General features: G+C 38.9%; 1 protein-coding gene across 2 annotated transcripts in view; it reads left to right on the forward strand.

Moving 5' to 3' along the window:
- Nucleotides 1–21,532, forward strand: part of c2cd3 (C2 domain containing 3 centriole elongation regulator) — a 32,501-nt gene extending 10,969 nt beyond the window's left edge. Inside the window, exons 15-35 of one of the 2 annotated variants that reach the window (XM_036559144.1) lie at nucleotides 672–823; nucleotides 2,492–2,735; nucleotides 3,607–3,811; nucleotides 4,388–4,571; nucleotides 4,779–4,951; nucleotides 6,220–6,358; nucleotides 7,361–7,614; nucleotides 8,971–9,051; nucleotides 9,132–9,521; nucleotides 10,276–10,503; nucleotides 12,242–12,580; nucleotides 13,729–13,867; nucleotides 13,948–14,012; nucleotides 14,143–14,348; nucleotides 15,511–15,644; nucleotides 16,019–16,162; nucleotides 17,338–17,528; nucleotides 17,619–17,869; nucleotides 19,176–19,741; nucleotides 20,883–20,991; nucleotides 21,182–21,532. In XM_036559144.1, the coding sequence (XP_036415037.1) occupies nucleotides 672–823; nucleotides 2,492–2,735; nucleotides 3,607–3,811; nucleotides 4,388–4,571; nucleotides 4,779–4,951; nucleotides 6,220–6,358; nucleotides 7,361–7,614; nucleotides 8,971–9,051; nucleotides 9,132–9,521; nucleotides 10,276–10,503; nucleotides 12,242–12,580; nucleotides 13,729–13,867; nucleotides 13,948–14,012; nucleotides 14,143–14,348; nucleotides 15,511–15,644; nucleotides 16,019–16,162; nucleotides 17,338–17,528; nucleotides 17,619–17,869; nucleotides 19,176–19,741; nucleotides 20,883–20,991; nucleotides 21,182–21,316 (4,329 nt within the window). In that variant the 3' untranslated portion in view covers nucleotides 21,317–21,532. The remainder of the gene's footprint in view (nucleotides 1–671; nucleotides 824–2,491; nucleotides 2,736–3,606; nucleotides 3,812–4,387; nucleotides 4,572–4,778; nucleotides 4,952–6,219; nucleotides 6,359–7,360; nucleotides 7,615–8,970; nucleotides 9,052–9,131; nucleotides 9,522–10,275; nucleotides 10,504–12,241; nucleotides 12,581–13,728; nucleotides 13,868–13,947; nucleotides 14,013–14,142; nucleotides 14,349–15,510; nucleotides 15,645–16,018; nucleotides 16,163–17,337; nucleotides 17,529–17,618; nucleotides 17,870–19,175; nucleotides 19,742–20,882; nucleotides 20,992–21,181) is intronic. The other variant, XM_036559152.1, reaches the window with a different exon arrangement.
- The last annotated feature ends 241 nt before the right edge of the window (nucleotides 21,533–21,773 follow it).

The following is a 21,773-nucleotide window of genomic DNA, read 5'->3' on the forward strand; positions in this document are numbered from 1 at the left end:
TGGCTGCAGGTTTTCACTCCAACAAAGCAGGAGATCACCTGATGAAATGTTTGAAGACTAAGACCGACTGATTGAACAAGTAGAATCAGGTGTGCTTCAGCTTGTTTGCAGTGAAAACCTGCACCCACACCAGCTCTTTGTGGATAAGATTGGACACCCCTGATTTAAGCAACTGGTATGATGCAAATTCTACAATGTATGAAACATATTTTAGATATGTGCTCTTGGGTGTACCCGACACTCAGGTTTGATTGATATTTAGTTGGCGATATGTTGCAACTAATATGCAGTTAACATGTACTAAAGCGTTCTTTAAAAGTCATTGCTTTAAAACATACTTCTAAATAATACACTTACATTGATGTCAATTAAATATACTTTTGTTTAAGTATGCTGCAGTGTGTTAAGAAATCCATTTATTCAGGTATATTTTCTTCAAGGCTGCTAAAAATAGAAATATTGAAAAAAAATGCTTAACTTCTTTTTCAGAAGGGTTAATAGAAAATGCCTCTCATTTTTCAAGGTTAACATGTAAATATAGTCATTCAGGTTAATGATTAATTGTAGACTGGTGCTGATAGGAACCGTGTGTCATGATGTCTCCAACACAAATATATCAAACAATTTTTATGTATATATTATACAAACTTTTTATATATTGTGTTCTGCAGGTTGCACCAGTGGCTCTCAACTCCAAACTATTGGAGAGGATGAAGAATAATATGATGGTCATAGAAGTTTGGCTCAGAGCAAGCAGCTCAGATAATGATAAACTGCTTGGGCTGGTCAAACTACCTCTTCACCAGTTCTACATGTCATTCAGGTTGGCATCAGGACAATGAATATATGTGATTTACATTGAATCATGTAAAAGCAGGAATGATACCTGATGTATACAGTTACCTTATACAAACCCAATTCCAAAAAAGTTAGGAGAGATGTAAATGTAAAAAATGTAAATACAAACGGCAACAATCGTTTGCAAATCCTGTATTCAATTTAAAACCGTACACGACATTTAATGCTTTGTCTAATCAACTAGATTTGTTTTTTGTATATATACACTTATTCTAAATTTAATGCCTTCGACAAGTTCCAAAAAAGTTGGGAAAGGGGGATTTTTACCACTGTAAACATCACCTTTCTTTTTAAGAACGTTCAGTATCTGTTGTAGTTGTAAAAGTAGAATTTTTTCCTCGTTCCTGCTTGATTATAACACTTCAGCTGTTCAACAGTCCGGGGTCTCCATTTTGGTATATTACGCTTCATAATGCGCCACGGTTTGAAAGTTTTGGACTATGAGCAGGTCAGTCTAGCATCTGCTTTCTCTTACTACGAAGCCACAATGCTGTACTGTGCGCAGAATGTGGCTTGGCATTGTCTTGCTGAAACTAGCAGGGACATCCCTCACAAAGACATTGAGCAGATGGCAGCATATTTTGTTTCAAAATGTGTTTGTACCCCTCAGCATTAATGGTGCCCTTACAGATGTGCAAGTTACCCACTAACACACCTCTATACCATGACAGTTGCTGGCTTTTGAACTTAGTGTTGGAAACAATCAGACTGGTCCTTTTCCTCTTGGCCTGGAGAACATGACGTCAGTTATTTCCAGAAACAGTTTGAAAGGTGGACTCGTCAGCACACGTTATCCCTTTACATCAATCCATCTCAGATTGGTTTTAGCCCAGAGAAGTTAGTGGCGATTCTAGATGTTGTTGATATATGGCTTCCACTCCGCATAGTAGAGTGGAAGAAGACCTGAATATTGACCTTTTCTGGCTCGAGGCTCAACCTCTGAGTGCATTGTGCCAGTCTGCCAGTAACTTGTGGTCATGATGTCATGCCAGTGGAGGTTTGGTTGCCTCTGATTGGTCTAACTCATCTACAGGCAGTTCACAAGCTCTGTGTTACTTGGACAGCATTTTTGATACTGTATATCTATATATATATATAACTTGAAAAAATTGAAGCTCTTGTGATTTGAAAATTGCACTCTCTCAAATTGCGATTTTGATATAAAATCGATTAATCTTTCAGCCTTTCTCGCATACACAGTTTTTTGCTAAGTGCTGACCGAACCTTTCATGAATTCTCCTTTTATATCCAATCATGGTAGCGTCACCTGCTACCTATTCACCTGTTTACCTGTGGAAAATTCCAAAGCAGATGTTTTTGATTTTTACACAAACTTCCAAGTCTTGTGTTGCTCTTTTCCTGACTTCTTTGGAATGTGTTGCAGGCATCAAATTTGGAATTAGTATATGTTTACAAAAATCAGTGAAGTTGATAAGGTAAATCATTAAACATCTCATTTTTGTGCAGTTTTTAATTGAATATCTGTAAAAGACAGTTTAGAAATCACTGCTTTCTGTTTTAATTTGGATTTCACCTACTGTCCCAACTTTTTAGTTTTGTAGTTTTTAACTTAAGCCATTTACATTATGTTTACTGAGAAAGACATTGTTCTACTTCTCCCACCCTCCATTAGAGACCCCAAGATTTCCCAGCTGCTCCTGAAGGCTCAGTATCCAGTGTTGGCAGTGGACAGCTACATGCCGGTAGTGGACATCTTCACAGGTGGAACTCGTGGGAGCCTGAGGGTGTGTCTGGCCATGGGCCTGGCCCAGCAGATCACAGCTCTCCAGCGTATGAGAGATGAGGAACTGGCCTCTGTTTCTCAGCTGCCCAGACCTGTCCACCTGCTGGACCACAGGCCCGCTCCAGACATGAAGGTATGATCTGTATCAGACTCCTCTCTAGGAATGGGCATTTTGACAACTTTTGCTGTTTAAATACTAGGTGAACAATAGTTGAACATTGCAGAAAATATTTTGTATCCAAAAACACAGAAGGTTTAAGTTTCTTTTATTGCATATGAGGTTATGCAATTTACTCTTTCTGGGTTAATTTAATGATATACCTTTTTGGTTTTGCACAACATTGTCATGGCCCCTATAACACCTCTCTATTGTGAATATGTTTAAAAAATCTGTCTCAGGCCAAAAGCTCATCACAGAAGTTACATAAAACAATGTCTCAGACATCAGGAAACACATTTGTCAGCACTTCATGTAATAACTTTCTGTGAGGGAGCTTTTAGAGGCATTAAACTGAGACGTCTGGTTCCTATCACCACCACTGTGAACAATTCTGAATTGGTGAGTTTTTCTAGAACTGAGCATTTTGCATCAAATCACTCTGAATGACTTTGTTTAAATCTTAACCATTTAATTATGCAGGCATTTTGAAAAATCTGTGAAGTTCTCCTTTAACATGAGACACATTCATGTCTATGAATTTAGATAACCATGCTCATCCCTACTTCAGTCCTGGGGGGTCACAGCCCTGCTCAGTTTAATACCCTGATTCAACTCATCCACCCTTCATGACTTGATTTGGCTCTGCTAGAGTGTTTACACTGCTTTATGCAGTGCCTTTAGTCTTAAGAAATGCAGTTTTACGCTCCTGATTCAAAACAGTGTTTCAAAGTTTGATAGACAGTCATCAGATTGCATCAAAGCACAGATTTGTGGTTTTGAGGTAAAATGAAATGAATGCTGACTTTTTTTTCAGGTTTTAATTCACTGTCTTACTCTTGTGCAGGCGAATACTGCTCCCCCTGCTGAGGCTCTGAACGAGCATGTCTTTCTGGTCAGGGTTGAGAGAGTGAAGGGACTGACACCACTACAGTCCACTGTATGGGGAGAAGCAGACTGCTACGTCCAGTACTCATTTCCCGCTCAGGAGGAGGACGCCAGTGAGGACGTCGACCCCCATGTTGTGGAGAGCAGTAAGCAGCTGCCCAACAGTGTGTAGCTTGTTCAAATGCAAAGAATGTTTGAGCCAAAAATGCTAAAGTTGGCAGCTTGCAGGGAAAATGGCATACCTAAATCATCACACATTTGTCTCAAATGTGCCTTCAGGTACTATATGACATACTGTTAGCTGTAAAAATGGACAAAGCTACAAACAAAATGGCACTGACCTTAGTCATAAGCATTTTTTGTATATAACAGTAAATGTCATACAGTGTTGGAAACCACATAAGCAAATCTATTTGAGATTCTTTAACACGTCAACACAGTTTGAGGCAAATGTTTGATTTAGGCCTGTAATTTGCATGATGCTAATTCGTTGCTAGCTGCATGTGGTTGGTAGCTCCAGTACAAAACTAAAGAAGCAGACGCTGGAAACAAAAAAGTGTTAACTAACCTTTCACATCAAACCACTCTAAATGACTTTACAACTTAATGATTTAATTATGCAGAAAATCAAAAAATCAGCACAGGTCCCTTTAAGTCTGGCCCCATATTTTTGGACTGGAGTGCAATTGTCTTTTTTTATGTATCACAAAATAATTTCAGTTTTGTTTCCTGTCTCTCAGGTGTAAATCTGAAGTCATGTCGAACTGCTACCACATTGTGCGTGCCTGATCCTGTGTTTGGACACTGTGAGACCCACGTGCTTTTGGCACCCCCTGCTATTCCAGTGCAGAGACTGCTGCTCAGCTCTCTGGCAAGCCAGGGTCAAAGCAGTGGAGGAGGAATCCAGTTCGAAGTGTGGTGCAGGTACAGTAGTGAGCAGTGTCACTGACAGTTTGCCCAAAGAGTCCTGGTCATCTTGTAATGGACAAAATCTAAAAATCTAAAATCTTTTATTATTATTATTATTATTATTATTATTACTATCATTATTATTAGTTTGCCTGTGTAATAAAACAAAGACAAAGAAACTGAACAAATACACTGAGTACTCTTGTGGTAAAACTTTGGCAGGTATTACTACCCAAATGTTCGAGAGCAGCTGGTAGCCAGAGGGGTTCTGCCTGTGGCCAAGCTGTGTGCCATGGTGACGATGCAGAGACAGGGCCAAACGGAGGCCCAGCTTTTCTCCCTCCCACTGATACCAAGAACCGACAGGCCTGCTGATGTCCAGCCTCAGCCCTCAGGTCTCTTCTTCAGTTCATTAATAATATAGCTTTTATAATATATCTTTATATATTTTTATATGTGTGTGGGTGTATATTTTGTATAAAACACAAAAGCAGAAGTAAAGAGCAGTTAGTCTGGCTAGTGAGCATTTATTTTATAACACTAGTGTTAGAATAGATGCAAATATTAGAACTGAGATTGTTTATTTATGATTTATTATTTTTAGTTAACATCCAACACGTAGTTTGGCTTCTTTACGTTAAATCTAATGTGCTGTTAATGGATTTTAATAAATTCTTGTGATATTTGGAGGCGTCAGGAGAAATCTGGAACCAGACTTTGTTCTTCAAAGTAGCTCAGAAGATGTCAACCACTTTCAAAACAAGACATTCTTCCTGTTTTCACTGTGTTTATGTTTATTTGTTCGTGTTATAATATGTGGTGAAAGTGAAAAGTGACAGTAAAAAGAGTAAAATTTCGAGAAAAGGCAAGACATTGTAAAACTTTTCATTTTTCCTGTTCTTACAAAAGAGAAAATAAATATGAATTGTGGATTTAAATGACCAAAAATATATTACAAAACCAGTCTAATTAATGACCACAACTGAAGCTGGTAAATGGGAATTCCACAGTTTTGATTTTTTTTTTCCAGAAAAAATCTACATAATTAAATGGTTGTGGTGTACACTCAATCAGAGTCAATCAGAGTAATTTGGTGTGAGCTGCTCCGTTCTAGAGAAACTTGCCAAGTCAGAATTGTTCACAGTGGTGGTGATAGGAACCAAACGCTTGCGTTTAATGCCTTTGAAAGCTCCCTCACAGAAAGTTATTACATGAAATGGTTACATATATGCAGTCCACACACTGTTTTCTAGTAGTTTTGTGATAAAGTTTTGGCTTAAAATGTATTTTAATCCATTCACGGTGGAGGGGTACATGCAGAGCATTGTAAGGCAAAATAGTCCCCAAAGAAACTTATTTTTTCCAGATTTATGACTATTTTACCTTCATCAACATTTCATCTAAAAACTCAGAAGACACATGTAGGTTCACTGGTGGTTTTGGATAGTAAATAAACTGGCTATATTTGTGTTGTAGTCATTGTGACCCCTGGTTCCATTACCACCACTGTAAAGAAATTAAAGTCTGAAAGTTTCTCTAGAATTATTTCGCATCAAACCACTCTGAATGTCTGTTTAACAGCTCAAAGACCTGAATTTTTCAGAAATGTAGAAAAATTGGTGAAATTCCCCCTTAACATGAAAAGAACAATATTTGTTTGTAGGGCTACTTGACGTGAGTGTCCAGTACAAAACTCGGCCGGTGAGGAGGAGTCATGGTTTGAAGAGTGGCGCTGTGGCGTCCCGTGTGGTGAACTTGGTTGTGCAGGTACACAGAGCCGCTGGACTACAGGCTGCAGCACGGTGAGTCACTCACCATTCATTTACTATCCCCACCTGTGCAACCATGCCATACCAGTTGAAGGAATCTCTTAACAGAAATAATGTGACAAAACGATCATAATGACAGATCATTTGAACTAGTTATAATGATTGATTTGTGTCACTCTAATTGTCCACTGCCATTTAATTAACCCTTAGTCTAATAATTATTGTTAAAATTGAAGCATTACCGAGTCAGAACAGAAAAAAAAAACATGCTAAAATAGGGTGTGCACGGTCTGCTGCAAGTCACCCTGTAATAATAATTTTAAAGTCAGAAGGGTCAGGAGAGTTTTTCAGAGAATGCCTTTATGTATTACTGTTACATGCACAGGCTCAATGTTTAGTTCTCAAAAGCAAAAATAAAAGAATATACTGATAAAGATATGATGACAGCAATAGATAATTCACTTACATCCTCGGAAGACACGTCCTTCACTCAGTTTTGACTGAGTTCTCTTTTGCTCTTTCAACGTGCAGACAATCATCAGATTCATCTGCTCAGGGAAGGGGTCCGATGCACAAATGACATTACAAAATGTTCTTCCACACAATGCATGCAGTTTCCTCCAGAGAGGTCACCAAATCTTGCATAGTGTAGCTTTATATGTAATTGTGTAATTAAGCACATGGTTGACTATGTAATGAATTACACTTGCTTTTGATTTACGCTCTGTATTAATAGGTTTTAGTCTGTACTTCTGATTTGTTAAGAAATTACAAAAACATAAAAATTTCAGCAAAGAAACCAAACTCTATGCACAATAATAACTTTAGCAAATTCATATCAGAATAAAGTGTCTCACACATGTTTCAAAGAGCATCAAGTGAGAAGTAATTAATATGAAACTGTGCTTTTGTTGTCGCTGCTGCAACTGCGACCTCAAAGGTTAATTCTCAGTGTTTGTATTGAGCTTGGTTATGTTGTGGGGTACGTGTTTCACTGTCCCCTAAACTTCTCTTCATGTTTCTTGGTCTGTGTAGGGCTCTAGCACTGCAGTACTACTCGGAGGTTGGAGTCAACTCCTTCGTCACTGTGCAGCTGTCCTTGCTGTCGGAGAGGGAGAGCCGGAGCACGCGTGTGGCCGCCAAGAGCTTCTGCCCAGACTTTGAGCATCATGCAGAGTTCTGCTGTCAGCTGATGGTGCAGAGGGACACGGGTGAAAGTGTGAGCCTGGCTGAGCTGCTGCAGGAGGCTGTGGCGGTCTTCACCGTCTACAACAGAGACACGCGCAAGGGTGAGCACTTTATTCTAAACAAGAATCAGACCATTGGACTTTTGTAGAGCAGCATAGAAAACTCATGCTTTTCTATGTGTTAGTCATCAAAAGAGAAACATGAAGGACTGTTATTTTTACATGTTGTTGTTGTTGTTGTTGTTGTTGTTGTTGTGTTGTTGTTTAATTTCTAAGCTTCAGTTGACATAATATGTTGAATGTAAAATTTCACTTTGATCATGTTTAAATAAAAACAGTACAAATAGTAGATGCATAATGTTTTACCTTTATCAATTTAATTGTTTTTTGTAAATATATGCTCATTTTGAAATTCTTTTCTGCAGCACATTCCAAAAAAGTTGGGACAGGGGCAACGTAAGACTAGGAACATTTAAGAAATGTTTGGAAAACATCTTAAACAGGTGATATAGTCATGCTTGAGTATAAAAAGAGCATCCAGGAGAGGCTTAGTCCTTCTTGAGCAAGGATGGATTGAGGCTTACCACTTTGTCACAAAATGTATGAGCAGACCACTAGAGCATCATATGCTGTCTTCTGGATGACTGCTATGTCAGGGACATCCATGCTTATTTCACCATAACAACGTCATGCCACATTCTGCATGTGTTACAACAGCATGGCTGCGTAATCAGAGAGTGCGGGTGCTAGACTGTCTGCAGTCCAGACCTGTGGTGCATTACGAAGCACAAAATATGCCAACAAAGGCTCCATATGGTTGGACAGCAGACTTGTATAATGGAAGAATGACAAAAATCTGCTTTCAGAACTGGATGTGTTAGTGTCTTCAGTCCTCAAATGATTATTAAGTGTTGTTAAAAGTAAAGGTGATGTAACACAATGGTAAACATGCTCCTGTCACAACTTTTTTGGAAGGAAATTGCAGGCAGCAGATTTAGAATGAGCATATATTTGTTAAAAGTTCTTAAGTTAAAACATGAATAAAACAACATTTTTGTTTTTTAATACAGATCAAATTGAATTTACCCATCACTGCTTTTAGTTATTATTAGCATTTCACAAACTGTCCCAACTTTTTTGGAATTGAGGTTTGTAAATAAAACAGTAATGTCCAACAAAATAGTGATGAAGTGTATTAATATACTGAAGGTTAGAGCAGAATGGTTTACAACTAAATACAGAGCAAACTACCCAATCATATCAATATGTACATGTTTCATTATTCTTTCATGGCATACAGTTGTGTTTGTTTTGACTCAAAGCTTGTTTGTCTAATTTCACTTGCCAAAGTATTTGTTGGATCTGGGACGCAGCAGTACCTCTACATGTGGGTTGTGGCATTAAAGAAGTGTGTATGTCTCACTCCTCAATGCAGTCTTAACATCATCTTTTTTGTAGCAGTGGATGCATCGAGACCTAAGGACAGTGTTTTGGGCTCAGTGAGAATTCATCTAGCAGACCTGCTTCGTAAAAGAACAGGTGAGATGTTTAAGATGATTGAGCAATAATAACATCTTTACTGTGTGACATCAGATTAGTAATTTGTGTTGTTTTTACAGGCATATCTGGCTGGTTTGGTCTTTCTCTTCCTCCGAGCGTGTCGTCACATTGCAGCTTAACCTCAGTCGGGGGTCTTGAACTCTCCATCCACTTTGCCCATCATGCAGACCGAGAGCGAGTCTTCAGTTCAGCCCGGCTCCTGGGATGGGAAGCTGAGAGAGACAGTGAAGAAGAAGAGGAAAGAGACTTTTCTTCAGAGACCTGCCAGTCAATGGTGTTATCGATCTCCATGCCAAGAGCCTGGCTGCCTGTCCATTGCCTGCTGCTGCCAGGTCACAGTGAGCTCCAGCGATCTACCTACTGTTATTACAGATACAAACTGTATGAGCAGGAGGCCTTCTGCTCCGAGCTGAAACACCCAGCCCTGGAGGAGGGCGAGGAGGACTCTGGTAGGGCTGGCAGATATTGCTAAATTCACAATTTGTTTTTCATTATCATTCAATATCACTAATTAAGGAAAAGCGATACATGCTTTTCCTGTTGCTCAATTATAGGAATGAAATGTATTTTCCAGCTTATTTTGGCTGCTGTCAATTACCGTGGGCAATAATTTAAATACATTTCTCTGTACTTATAACACAATAAAAAACCCTTTTAGTTTAAACACTCTTACAGTACAAGCCAACGGGCAGTTGCTGAATTCTGTCAGTAACAGTTTATGCGAAATGTATGTTTATAGAACACTTTCTCCAGTCAATGGTGTTTGTAAAACAAGCTGCACATTAGCAGTTAAACTAATTTTTCATTATGACAAATCTGTGGTAACATGTTACCAAATAGTGGTGTAGTTGCAGTTTTGCTGTCATTGCATATGAATACCAGAAAAGCTAAAGTAGCAAGAATTCCTTTTTCACTGTTTCTCCTTTGTTTGAAAGTCTCCAAAAAACTCCACGAGTAGTACTACAGTACTACTCGTTTCATTGTTAAGTTTTGAATGTAACCTAAGGGTTAAATGTTGAATGTTAAAATGTTGTTGAGTAGATTTTTTTTTTTCACCCCAAACATGTATCATCAATATTAATTAAATGTTTTCTACCAAATACATAAAACACTTTTTACAGAAACAGAATTTCCACATTAGTATCTAAAGTGACCAAAGATTGTATATGTTTTGATCTTTATCTATTTATTGTTCTGACCTAGACTCAAGCCTGGCCACAGTAGCATTTCCAGGTAACTGGACCATTGAGCTGAGGAGGAGTCAGCCCCTACGCTGGTACCTGAGGGAGGAGAGGCTGGAGGTGCAGCTGTGGGTCTGCTTTGGGAAGGAGAAAAGAGTAAGGCCTCACGACTCAGACCGCCTGGTGGGGTCAGCCTTCATGGATCTTTCAGCACTGGCAACGGCTTCAAAACGCAAGCAGACAATAAGTGGTACTGTTTTATAGTTCTCATTTTAGTTCCACCACACTTTGGACAGTACGTGCTGTGTAGTGCTCAAGTACCCAAGAACTCCTAAGAAATATCAGCACTGGATTAGTTTAGCCAAAAAAGCTTCTGTAATGTACAAACTTGATTCCAAAAAACTTGGCACAGTAGGAAAACAACACTATGATTTGAAAATCCTTTTTTTCTCTTTATTCACTTCAAAATGGTTACTAAGTGACTAAGTGACTTTGTTTTTCAATTTTTTCGCCTTTTAACAACATTTAATAATTGGGTCATTCTACAGAAACGTCTACTTTTCTATCTATCCATAGGTTTCACTGGTGTTACCAATCCTGATTGGTGTTGCACATAAGAAAAGTAACACCAGTGACATTTTTAATGAAAAATGCATTTTACAAAATGGCTGCTACAGAGCATCAAACTACATGTTGTCAATCATGGAATATCCACTAAAAATGTAATTTAATCCATTTGTATTCTATTTTTTCACAATTACCTAACAATAAAGTAGGTCATACCAGTGATGTCAACTAAAAGCTTCATATGAAATCATGAGCTAAACGAGAAAATTTCTGATAACTGAAAAGACACAGTGGAGGCACCATGTGCTTTTCATCATAGATCCTCAGAAAATAGGAAAAGGGAAGAAGTGATGTCATCAGTGTGATTTTTATTCCAAAATAAGAGATTTTTTGTTATGCGGTAACACCAGTGACACGACTCCTGGGGACCACAACTTTCATTATATATTTTATAATATTTATTTGCCATTTGTTTTCTTTATATCATTTAATTTATATATTCCATAGTCATCTGTAGATTATTGCAGTTAAAATTGCAGAAAAACTAGTTTTTTTCTTCAAAATATGGCACTCAGCCTTTACACATGACTGTGGGGATGAGCACTTCTGTGGTGCTTGGGATTCTAGATTATTGATTTAAAAACCACTGTTGTTAAATTGGTGCTCAAGAGGGTGTAATTGTTAAAATAACTTACGTATTTATTTTAAAATATAAATAAATTGTAACCCTAACATGTTTTGAAGTGTAATATATCTGTAAACATTAGGGACACAAAAATGGACATTTCTGTAGAACGACCCAACTGTTTTGGAACTGAGGACACAAACTGTTGTAGTTGTAAAACAGTGGAACCTTTCTCATTCTTGCTTTATTATAACACTTAAGCTGCTCAGCGGTCTGGGGTCTCTGTCTTAGTGTGGCACATGAATAACACATAACTTTGACATTTTACAGTCCGGTTAAAACATAAACACAGTGAATTGTTGCTTTTTGTTTTTTTCTCTGTTTTCCCAAAGCCCAAATAGAAACCTATGTAGTGATTTCACTGTCTGAATATTTCCACCTCCAATGGTTAACAGAGTACTAATGTCTATTATTCATGTTTGTTATATTACTGTATAATATAAGATCAGTTTGGGTTTAATAATTGAGTCATTACTGACAGACTTGTAAAAACTATTGACATGGCAGATTGGCACTGGATCTGGTCTGTAATAACTTAATAACAGCACCTCCCCAGGTGAAACTATTACAGCTTATACTGGACATTAGACAGTATTAGTATAATAGTCTGCCTGGATGGGGAATCAAGTCATCTATAAATGAGGCATAGTGTTGTCCACTCTGATATCCAACCATTGTGTCACTACTTGGCACGACTTGGTAATGTTTCTGTTTTTTTTTTGTTTTTTTTCTGTAGGTATGTACCCTTTGTTTAAGCGTTCTGCTGCTGATCTCGGTGGAGCCGCACTAAGAGCCCACATCACTGCCACCACAGGGTCTGCCCCACCCTCAGGCCCAATCTTCACTGAGGAGGAGGACCGTCTCAACAGCCCAGGAGAAGAAGAGGAGGAAAGAGACGGACAGTCCCGTGGTCTGGAGAGTGGATCAAGACGGTCTCGTGTCTCTAGCAGACAGCACACCAAATCAGCCATGAGCTCTGAGCCACCACCACCATCCCGCGGTACTGAGCTCAGCGATGACGAGTCCTTCACGGCCACTGTCAGTGTGGAGAGAGCCATGCACCTCAGCTTGAAAGGTAAGATCCCCCGACTGATCAAGTGGCATAACTGATCAAGGTGACACCCCCTTTATAAGAACGGAGTGCAGTATCTTCTCTACCACGCTGCAGTTTAATGAAAAGTAAAGCTAAATTCAGTTATAAATATGATTATAACTTATTATTCACCCACAAATTGCTGAGCACACAGAAACAACCCAGTCTTCTGTCATATTTCAGAGAGAATTTTACATTATTAATAGATGGAAACAGCTACAGGAACAGTGACAGAAATGCCATTTTCCTGTGGACGGGATGGCCAAAATGCAGACAAATAATAATATCCACCATCAATAACAAAACAGCTGTTGGCTGGACACAGAAGTAATTGCATCAAATTAGATGTTTTCAGAATTTGCCAAGTGTAACGGTAACATTATAGATAATGTGACGGCAAATGACAACTTCTTTCAAGCATTTCTTCCTGTTGTGATGGCTGGGTTATTGAAAGATGAAGAAAAAGAATCAGATCACAATGATGACTACACAAATAAGAAAATTCAGCGTGAAGAATCTGTGTAAAAAGAGTATAATATTGAGATAAAGTGTTTATTTTATACAACATATATAAAATAAACACTTTAATTCTGGCCACAAATTGTTAATTTTTGCCTTAAGATTTATTGGGTGGCCAGTGCAAACTTTTATATCTTTCTACCCCTGGCCATCCCTCCCACAAATGGGGCTGCTTCTACTTTCTTTGACTCTTTACATTGTTAAAATGTGATCTAGTAAGTGCTGCACTGTTCAAGAGCCCCCAGTAAGGCTTTGTATAACATTTTGAGGTTTTAAAGAGAAACGCCAGTGAAATTAAATAAGAATGTCACGTAATTGTAACCTAGTGCTTTATGATATGTAAAGTCAACTTGAAATTGACCTTTATTTATGGTCATATTAAGCATGATTAATCATATCATAAAATTAGTTTTTTCTGTAATCTTACTTCAAAATGGAATGGCTGCCTCTAAAATGCCTTGTGGTTACATCCCTGTGCACTAGTAGAAAAAAATATAACACCAGCAGCTGTTAGCGCATCACCTGAAGGAGATCAGATAAAGAAGGGATGTGAAAAGTTGGTGGCATTGCTCTTTAAGTGTTTTTGTTGTTGTTTTTTATTTCATCTACAGGATGTCCTCTAGCTGAACGTAGTGGTGGTCTCCCCAGCTGCTGTGTCTCTTATGCCACAGCTGATGCCTCTGGTACAGTGAGCACAGATGTGGTGCAGGACAGCGACTGCCCTGTGTGGGACCACCAGCAGGAATGCAGGTAGGCCCCTTTAGTCTTACACTCACACTTTCAACCATCTACACATTGTACTACCAATAATAACTTTCTGTTTGCTGCAGGCTTTCAAAGGAGCTACTTGTGGATCCGCAGCAGTCACTGGTATTCAAAGTCTGGCACAAAGGAGGTACAGTCTCTGCTCAGAGACTCACAGTTCAATTCTTTTATGCACTGTGCTGTCAGCATTCAGTAATGAGCTCACTGACAATTTCACCTTTTACAATTAGTTGCTCTCTCTTTGTTTTTCTGTTTAACAGACATGGAGCGAGTAATAGGCTTCGCTTCAGTAGACCTGTCCCCGCTTCTCTCTGGCTTTCAGTCCGTGAGTGGCTGGTACAACATCACAGACTTCAGTGGACAGTGTCAGGGGCAGCTCAAAGTGTCGGTGTCTCCTCTGATGGGTGTGCACGAGCTCCGGGCTCAGAGACAGGCTCTCTGTGAAAACACTACCACTGACTCAAGCGTACGTCAAAAAGCAAATTTCCCAAATTATCGCAATATCCCAAATGTAGAGGACGAGCCAAGACATGTTTGGCATCCAAAGTTTGCTACTTTAGTTTTGCTTAATGTAGCTGACATGTAATGGAAGTTTATTACGTGGCCAAAAGTATATGGACAGCCCTTCTAATTTGTGCGCTCTGCTATTCCAGCCACATACATTGTTAACAGGTACATACAGCCTTGCACAGTGTGAAGCCTTGGCTGGAGTGGTGTGCACTCTGAAAACACCTTGTGATTGAATCGTGCTCCAACACCTGGCAGTCTGATGGATGACTCTGGGTTGGATAGATGTGTGGACATCTCTACCTGCTCAAAAACATAGTGCCAGCTGTGAAGTTTGGTGGAGGAGGAATAATGATATACTAATTAGTTTTTATGATCTAAACTTGTTTTAGCAGAGCATCAATTAGTCAGAATCAAACCTGTACTTAAGTTAACTGTTAATGTTCAGTCAGCAGATCAGGCTACAGATGCAAACACCATGGAACAGGTTTAATTGATGGATGTTTTATCATTTATTGAATGATTGCTTGAAAATTGTGCACTGTGTTCACTTATTTGGTGACAGTGAGCTAAACATTTTGATTATTTTCTGTTTTAAAATAACTTGGGACAAGATGGCAAAAAAGCAACATAAATGCTTTTATATAACTTACAATGCTTTTATGCCACCCTCCTTGTAGGAGACACTTCACTTCCAATGATGGAAAAACATAATGCTGCAGCATGCAGTGACATTCTGTAGAACTGCATGCTTTTGAACAATGCTTTAAGCAAGGCCCGTTTCCTGTTGAGCATGTCAAAACACACTGTAGGGTCTATTAAGAAATTGTTTGCTAAGAAGATCTTTACTGGACTGCACAGTCCTAACTTCATCCCCATCTAACACCTTTTGAGTTGGAACAGCAAATGCATCGTCAGCTGTGTTCCAAAATCTAATAGGGGACTTACTCCATAGTAATGCGCATTAATATGGAGTAAGATGTTCAGCAAGCACATATAGATGTAACATTCCTGTTCCTACATGCCGTTGAAGAGAAGATTATTAGTGAAACAAAAAGTACATAGAGCTCAAGTGTTTTTTGTGCTGCTACTGATGGTGATGGGTTATGTTTCTATTGCAGTCTCTGTTTAGTGCCTTGCCACTGTGTTATCAAACCACAGCTGTGTACAGCAACTTCCCAAGCCACATCAGTCGGTTTTCTGAGCAGAGGATCAGCACTCCTCCGGAACACCTGGACAGACTGTTCTCTGCCAGGTAACTACAATGAAGAAGGATGGCTTCACTGTTTGTGACGCAGTCTCAGTGTGTCATGTAATCTGTTGCTGTTTTAAAGAGAGAGTTTCATTAAACAGTGCTATTATGGATGACGATGAATAAGAAGATGTTAGTTACATCACCACTGTTTAGCTGAACTGGCTTTGATTTTGTCAAGTAGTAGTGAGCTGAGGAGGGTGAGTAAGAAAAACATTGAAATTTTCAGAGCTTGGAAAACACTGGTGTAGCCCAACAGTTTTAATATGATTGACAAATAAATGCTCGTTAACTAGCAGCACCAGCATTCATTCACTCTTAGTTGTGTTAGTTCTGGTTAATTGAACTATCTCTATAATCTGTCATTGTTTTGTGAGGTCTAGTGTGACTGATCGTCATGATGAGCACATGGACAACATTCGCCGGTTCCATCACGCCCTGCAGGAGGCCGAGAGCGCCCCACTGCCGTCCTGTGCTGGAGACACCCACCCGTCCAGCTCCGCCCTCTTCTCAGCCCTCAGGTACTGATTCCTGCTGTTGAGAAGATAAGTGCAACTCAGGTTCTGCTGGAAAAAACTTATTTTGAATTGTGGTGAATTGTTGCATTAGGTTTTAAAGAAATAAGACATACTTGCCTGATCAAATACTTAATTCATACTTGGGTCTGAAGTTTGCTTCTTTAGTTTTGCACTGGAGTTATGAGGCATAACATACCTTACAAGTAATGAAGCTGATACCCCACCAATTAGCATAGTTCAAACACCCACTTGACTCAGTGTCAAGTTAAATAATCTCAAATAGACGTGCTTAAGTGGCTTCTGAAATTGTATAACATATTGTTATCTATAAAAATGAACGAAAGTATGGAAGAATCAGTCTTTTCAGTTGCTGCTACTGCTGTTTTTAGCTAATGTACTTTTGCCCATTTTTAACTGAACTGAAGAAGCAAACTACAGACAGCTGGGGCCAGATTACAGAAACTCCCTGTCTTTAATAAGTTAGGACCTCACAAAGTCAAGAGAAGACTTTTCACAAATTTATATTAAGGAAGCAAATCGATTAAGGAATTATATCATATCTTACAGCATCCTATTGAATCTCAATTTAGGAAATCCTTAACTACTCAATCAAGGTCGATAATTGATTGTTACGAAGCAAACAGTGATATGCACTGAGCTGAAACCTAAAAATGCAATCAAAATAATAATAAAAATTAGTGTTACTTAGGAAGACAGCTATTAGTGTAAAAATAAAAAAACTAAAGTGCGATGAACTGAAAGTTAGAACAGAGTTAGGGACACATCACTCTCACACTGCCGTTTTGCATTATAAATAAATGTGCTGTCATAATGCTGAATTTGAACAGTGTTTAGGAAATTGGTCTAGTTATGGTGCCTGTTTAATTTTTTCTTATTAGAGTAAGGATATAATTAAGAACTTACAAACTATTATTCTGTAAAAGCTATTTCCCATAATTCAGTCTAAACTGAAGTTGTCATGGTTAACAGATAACAGAAGATTATGTTGGACTGCAGGCTGATTTACCTTTGGGGGTAAAGGGAAGGAGGAATAGTGTAAATTTGATTTAAAAAATTAAAGTATTCCTTGAAGTTGTACCTGGTAAATCAAGACTGAAGTTTTACAAAGGGATGTTATTTGAATCTGACTTTGTAAATCATGTGTTCTACTCTTTAAGGAAAAACCTCAGTGAACTGGATGATATCCAAAAGTACTTCAGTCGCAAGTTGTCCACGCCAGTGTTTTCAGGGCTGGGCGAGCAGGGCCGAGGCTCCAGGCAGGAGGAGCACAGGGACTCTGAAACAGGCACTGCTCATCTACTGCTCAAGTCCAACCAACTGGTGGGAGAAGTCAACAACATTATTAGAGGTATGCTTGCCACTGGATTTCCTGGATTTAATCACAGTAACACATTAAGCTTTTTATGGATCATTGATATGATTCACACTTTTTTTTTAGGTCTAAGGGAACATCAGACTGAAGCAGCATCTTCAAACCCTCAGCAGAGCCCATCCACACCTGCTGAAAAGGACGGTTATGTTTTCTCTGCTGTGGATCGTTTAACACTTGCGGAGTCGGAAAGCTGTGACACGGAGATCTGCTCTCCGAAAGAGCCAGAGAGCAGAACGGAAGGCATCTCACCCCTCACCACTCCTACTTCAGAAGAAACAAGCCATTCCCCCATCCCTGAGGCTGAGGAGGTGCACCAGGTACACAGGGCACAGTCACTGTTAATGGTATACTGCACACTAAAATCCAATGATAATCGTGAGAGATGCCATGATACCACTTGTTCTTTGCTGATACCGATACTGAAACTTTGAGTACCATCCGATACCGATACGGTATTTCTGAGCTTACAAGTTAGCTGTTTTAATGAAAGCATTTCCCTTCGCATGCTCGAACTATTCAAACACTCTACTGCACTTCCCACACGCAGAAATACACAGCTAGCAACATCACATCACACAGTGTGACTGTGATATTTCAGGATAGGTTTGTTACAGGTTTTGTTCTTTTTTTTCCCTCCGATATCTGACACTTTTGGCATTTTCTGCTAATATTGGATCAGTGCCATCTCTAAAAATCTTGACTGCCTTTGTTTACCATCATCATTTTTTTTAATTCATGGTGGAAATAAATAGCATACCGCTACATTCTCAGTGCAGAAGCATGCTCCTGGCCTAGGGTTGCTTGGTGTAACAGTAATATGTCTCAGTATTTAAAAAAATGATGATGTGTCAGTTTTCTATTTCAGTCTGTCAAATAAACACATTCCACCCATTTATATTTTAGAGGGGCTCACTGATATGTGCTGCTGAAAGAAAGAAAGGAAAAATCAGAACCAGGAGAGACCTCAGGAAAGCTAAGCATGACAGTCACCCAGTGGCTAAGAGCTACAAAGGCCACAGAACACTTTTGCTTTCACTCGAACACCAGTGACTTGCCTTTGCTTTGATTGTTTGACTTTTGTTAATGGCTTGAAAATTGCACACTACTTTCACTTAGTTGCTGACCATGTAAATGAACTAAATGTTTTTGATTATTTTTGATTTCTACGCAGAATGCGACATCACAAAAGTGGCATAAAGGTTTTTACTTCACTTGCGCCACTTTTTACTGATGTATCAGAGAAGAGTCTCTTCCACATGTTGTTAGTACAACTTAGGAACTGCTGTGTGGTTTGACTGGGTCTTTATGGAGTTCGCACACTCCAAACGCACAAGTGAAAAAATAAGCTTGCGTTTTGATAGACAATATGACCTGGATCTAGAGCAGCTGGTGCAGACTGAAACACTGAAAAATGAAAGCATTTCTGTTCCGTTAGACAAATATTACTGTATTTAGGTGTGATGTTAAGAATGAGTATTGAAGAGTATTCGAAGTCTAAAAAAGTGCTGTTCAGAACAGCCCTACTTTTCACAATACCAGGAAAATATTGAAATGCATGATCATTTTGGTCACTGAAGTCATGATTTTTGTAAAATTTTCGTGCTGTCCTGTCCCTACCACCAGGGCAACAGGTCAAGTGATGATGAGGATGGGCATAAACACAAGAGTGAAGCAGTAGAGGAAGAGGAAGAAGAGCAGTTTGAGGAGACATTGGTAGAACCTCGACCGCTGAACGAGGTCACCTCAGTCACGGACAGGACCAGCCCCTGGACTAGTGTGCTGTCCGATCCTGATCTCAGCTCTTTGGAGAGTCTGGAGGTGGTGGAGCAGCCGCTCTGGAACTGTACCAGCATTTCAAAGAAGAGAGACAGTGCAGTTTCTCTTCCATCTGCTCCCTCACAGCCTTTTACTGCTCAGTCTGCTGATGACTCAGAGTTTTCTGATGATTTTGAATCAGGTGAGGATGCAGAGGCAGCTAGAGATGTACAGAGTGTTTGTGAAGAGCACAGCGATGAACAGGAGACTTTTGCTGATGGTCTGCATGAGGATTCCATTCAGGACACCAGGCAGATAGCAGGTCATGATCAGCATGACACGTCTGACTCTGAAGAGGACTCACCACAAGCTTCCAGCAAGGGATTTAACACAAAGGCAAACGGTGGTGAAGGTGATGAAGTGAAAACAAAACTGTATCCTTCCTGGAACATTTAAAGAGCCTTGTAGCTGCATTTTTATTGACTTTTTATCAGGTACATCTAAAATATAGGTCAGTTGCTATCGGTAAGAAGAGTTTTTCCATCAAATTAATTTAAGGAACAGTTGACAGTTTTATAGATAATTTTTATTAGAACACTACATAGATGTATTTTACCTGTTTTGTGTTTTTTGTATATTACTTCTTAATAATTTTATTATTAAGTTGTTTACATTTTTTGGAATTGCTGTTCATACATTCAGTGTTTTCAGTAATATAAAACCAATATGGCTGCAGACAAGTGTATGAAAATGATCCTAATATGTTGGTCCACTACAGCTTCATTAACTATTTGTGTTCTACAAATAATTAGTAGAACACTGTAGCAATAAAATAAATCAGAATCATGAATGGATGTGTATTTTCTGAAATGACTGAGAAAGCTGTATAACAAGTTAGAATAAAAAGTAATATTCAGAATGCCTTGTTTCAAAAATACCTTTTGATGAATAGTTTGTAACATTTAAATCCACTTTAGAGAAGTTATCATATATAAAATAAGAAAAATTGGCAAGTGATTCAGACAGCTTATAAAGGAACTGAAAACCTCCAGATGCATCTGAATAGTCATGCCAGATGTGAGCTCTCCAGGGTGGTGAAACTCCACGACCAGATTGAACACCCCTGATCTACCATAAAGATGATGAATAATGTGAGGAATATACTCTGATTCACTCATACCAGCACCTACCAACATCATACCAACACCTTCTAACATACAGTTACCATGTCGGTGTCACTGCTGTGCTGAGAGTGCTCTGCCACAAAGTAATTTGAGGTCAGTGGTCTTCCAGTAGTTTTCCCTTTCCATTGATAGATGCAGTAGAGGGGGGCTGATTAAATTGTACAGATGGGCTACAGTTTGTAATGGTAAACCTACAAAGTGCATGTAAATGGTAGGTGTATCTGAAAAAATGACCAATGAGTTCAGGTGTCTGTGTAGCTGTAGAATGTAGCTTAGAAGCTTTCAGCTCAGTGTATTTATGATTCTCTAATGCTCTTCTTATTTCTTTGTTGCGTTTCATCTGCATATCATCATTTAGCTTCGCTTTGTACCTTAACCTGTTTATTTCAAGCTCTGAATCTGTAGAGATTCCAAACTTCTTCCTTCCATCTCACCACTTGGAGGCTTCTATGAGAGCTTTGCGTTTAGCTCCTGTCTTCCCTTCAGCTTCCTCTGATCCAGTAAGTATAGCAGCCACTGGTTTCCTCTTCATTTAACTGCTGTGAAAATCTCCTTATGATGGCAGACATTTGATCAACTGTTTTCATACTTTAATACAGTATTCTGAATCCAGTCTGTAGAAGCCTTGAAGTGTGTTTGTGTGTAAAAGATGTTATGCTTCCCCTTGTGGTTTAAAACAACTTGTTTTAGGAGAATGTGAAGTCTGATGTTCCATATCATAGAGTGACTCGGCCAAGGCCCAACATCCCTCCATCATCGGCGAAGAGAGAAGAAACCAAAAGAATAGCGAAAATATTCGCTTCACATTTTACAGAGGAAAGTTAGCAGTTTTATAGACTGTTTTTGCTTTTTTATGTTTGTTTTGTGTGTAGTATATTTCTGAATATTTATTTGGTGATTTTTTTTTTATTTATTTGATTTAATAATGTCCAAAGCTCAGAGATAGTAGCTGGATAATGTGATGAATAAGAAAGGCTGTTTATTTGCTGTATGAATGTATTAATTTTATTTTTCTAAATAAAGAAATTTGTATTTGTAGGAGCTTGTAGTGGAATGATTTAACTATACAACTTGGTTGCGCTCAAAGTTGTATTATTGATGCGTTTTAGCTCTGTTCTCAGTTTGCCAGCCTGCAGCAGATAGCTGTATGATTGAGGAGCCCAGTGGCACTAAGCATTTGGCTGACAGATGAGAAAATTGGCCAATTTGAGTTGCAGAGAACAATGACAGCCACTGACAGTGATGTAATAGAAGGCTTATCCAAGGACAAACAAGCGAACAG

The sequence above is a fragment of the Colossoma macropomum genome, unplaced genomic scaffold (genome assembly GCF_904425465.1).
Source record: "Colossoma macropomum unplaced genomic scaffold, Colossoma_macropomum, whole genome shotgun sequence".
NCBI classification, from domain to species: Eukaryota; Metazoa; Chordata; class Actinopteri; order Characiformes; family Serrasalmidae; genus Colossoma; species Colossoma macropomum.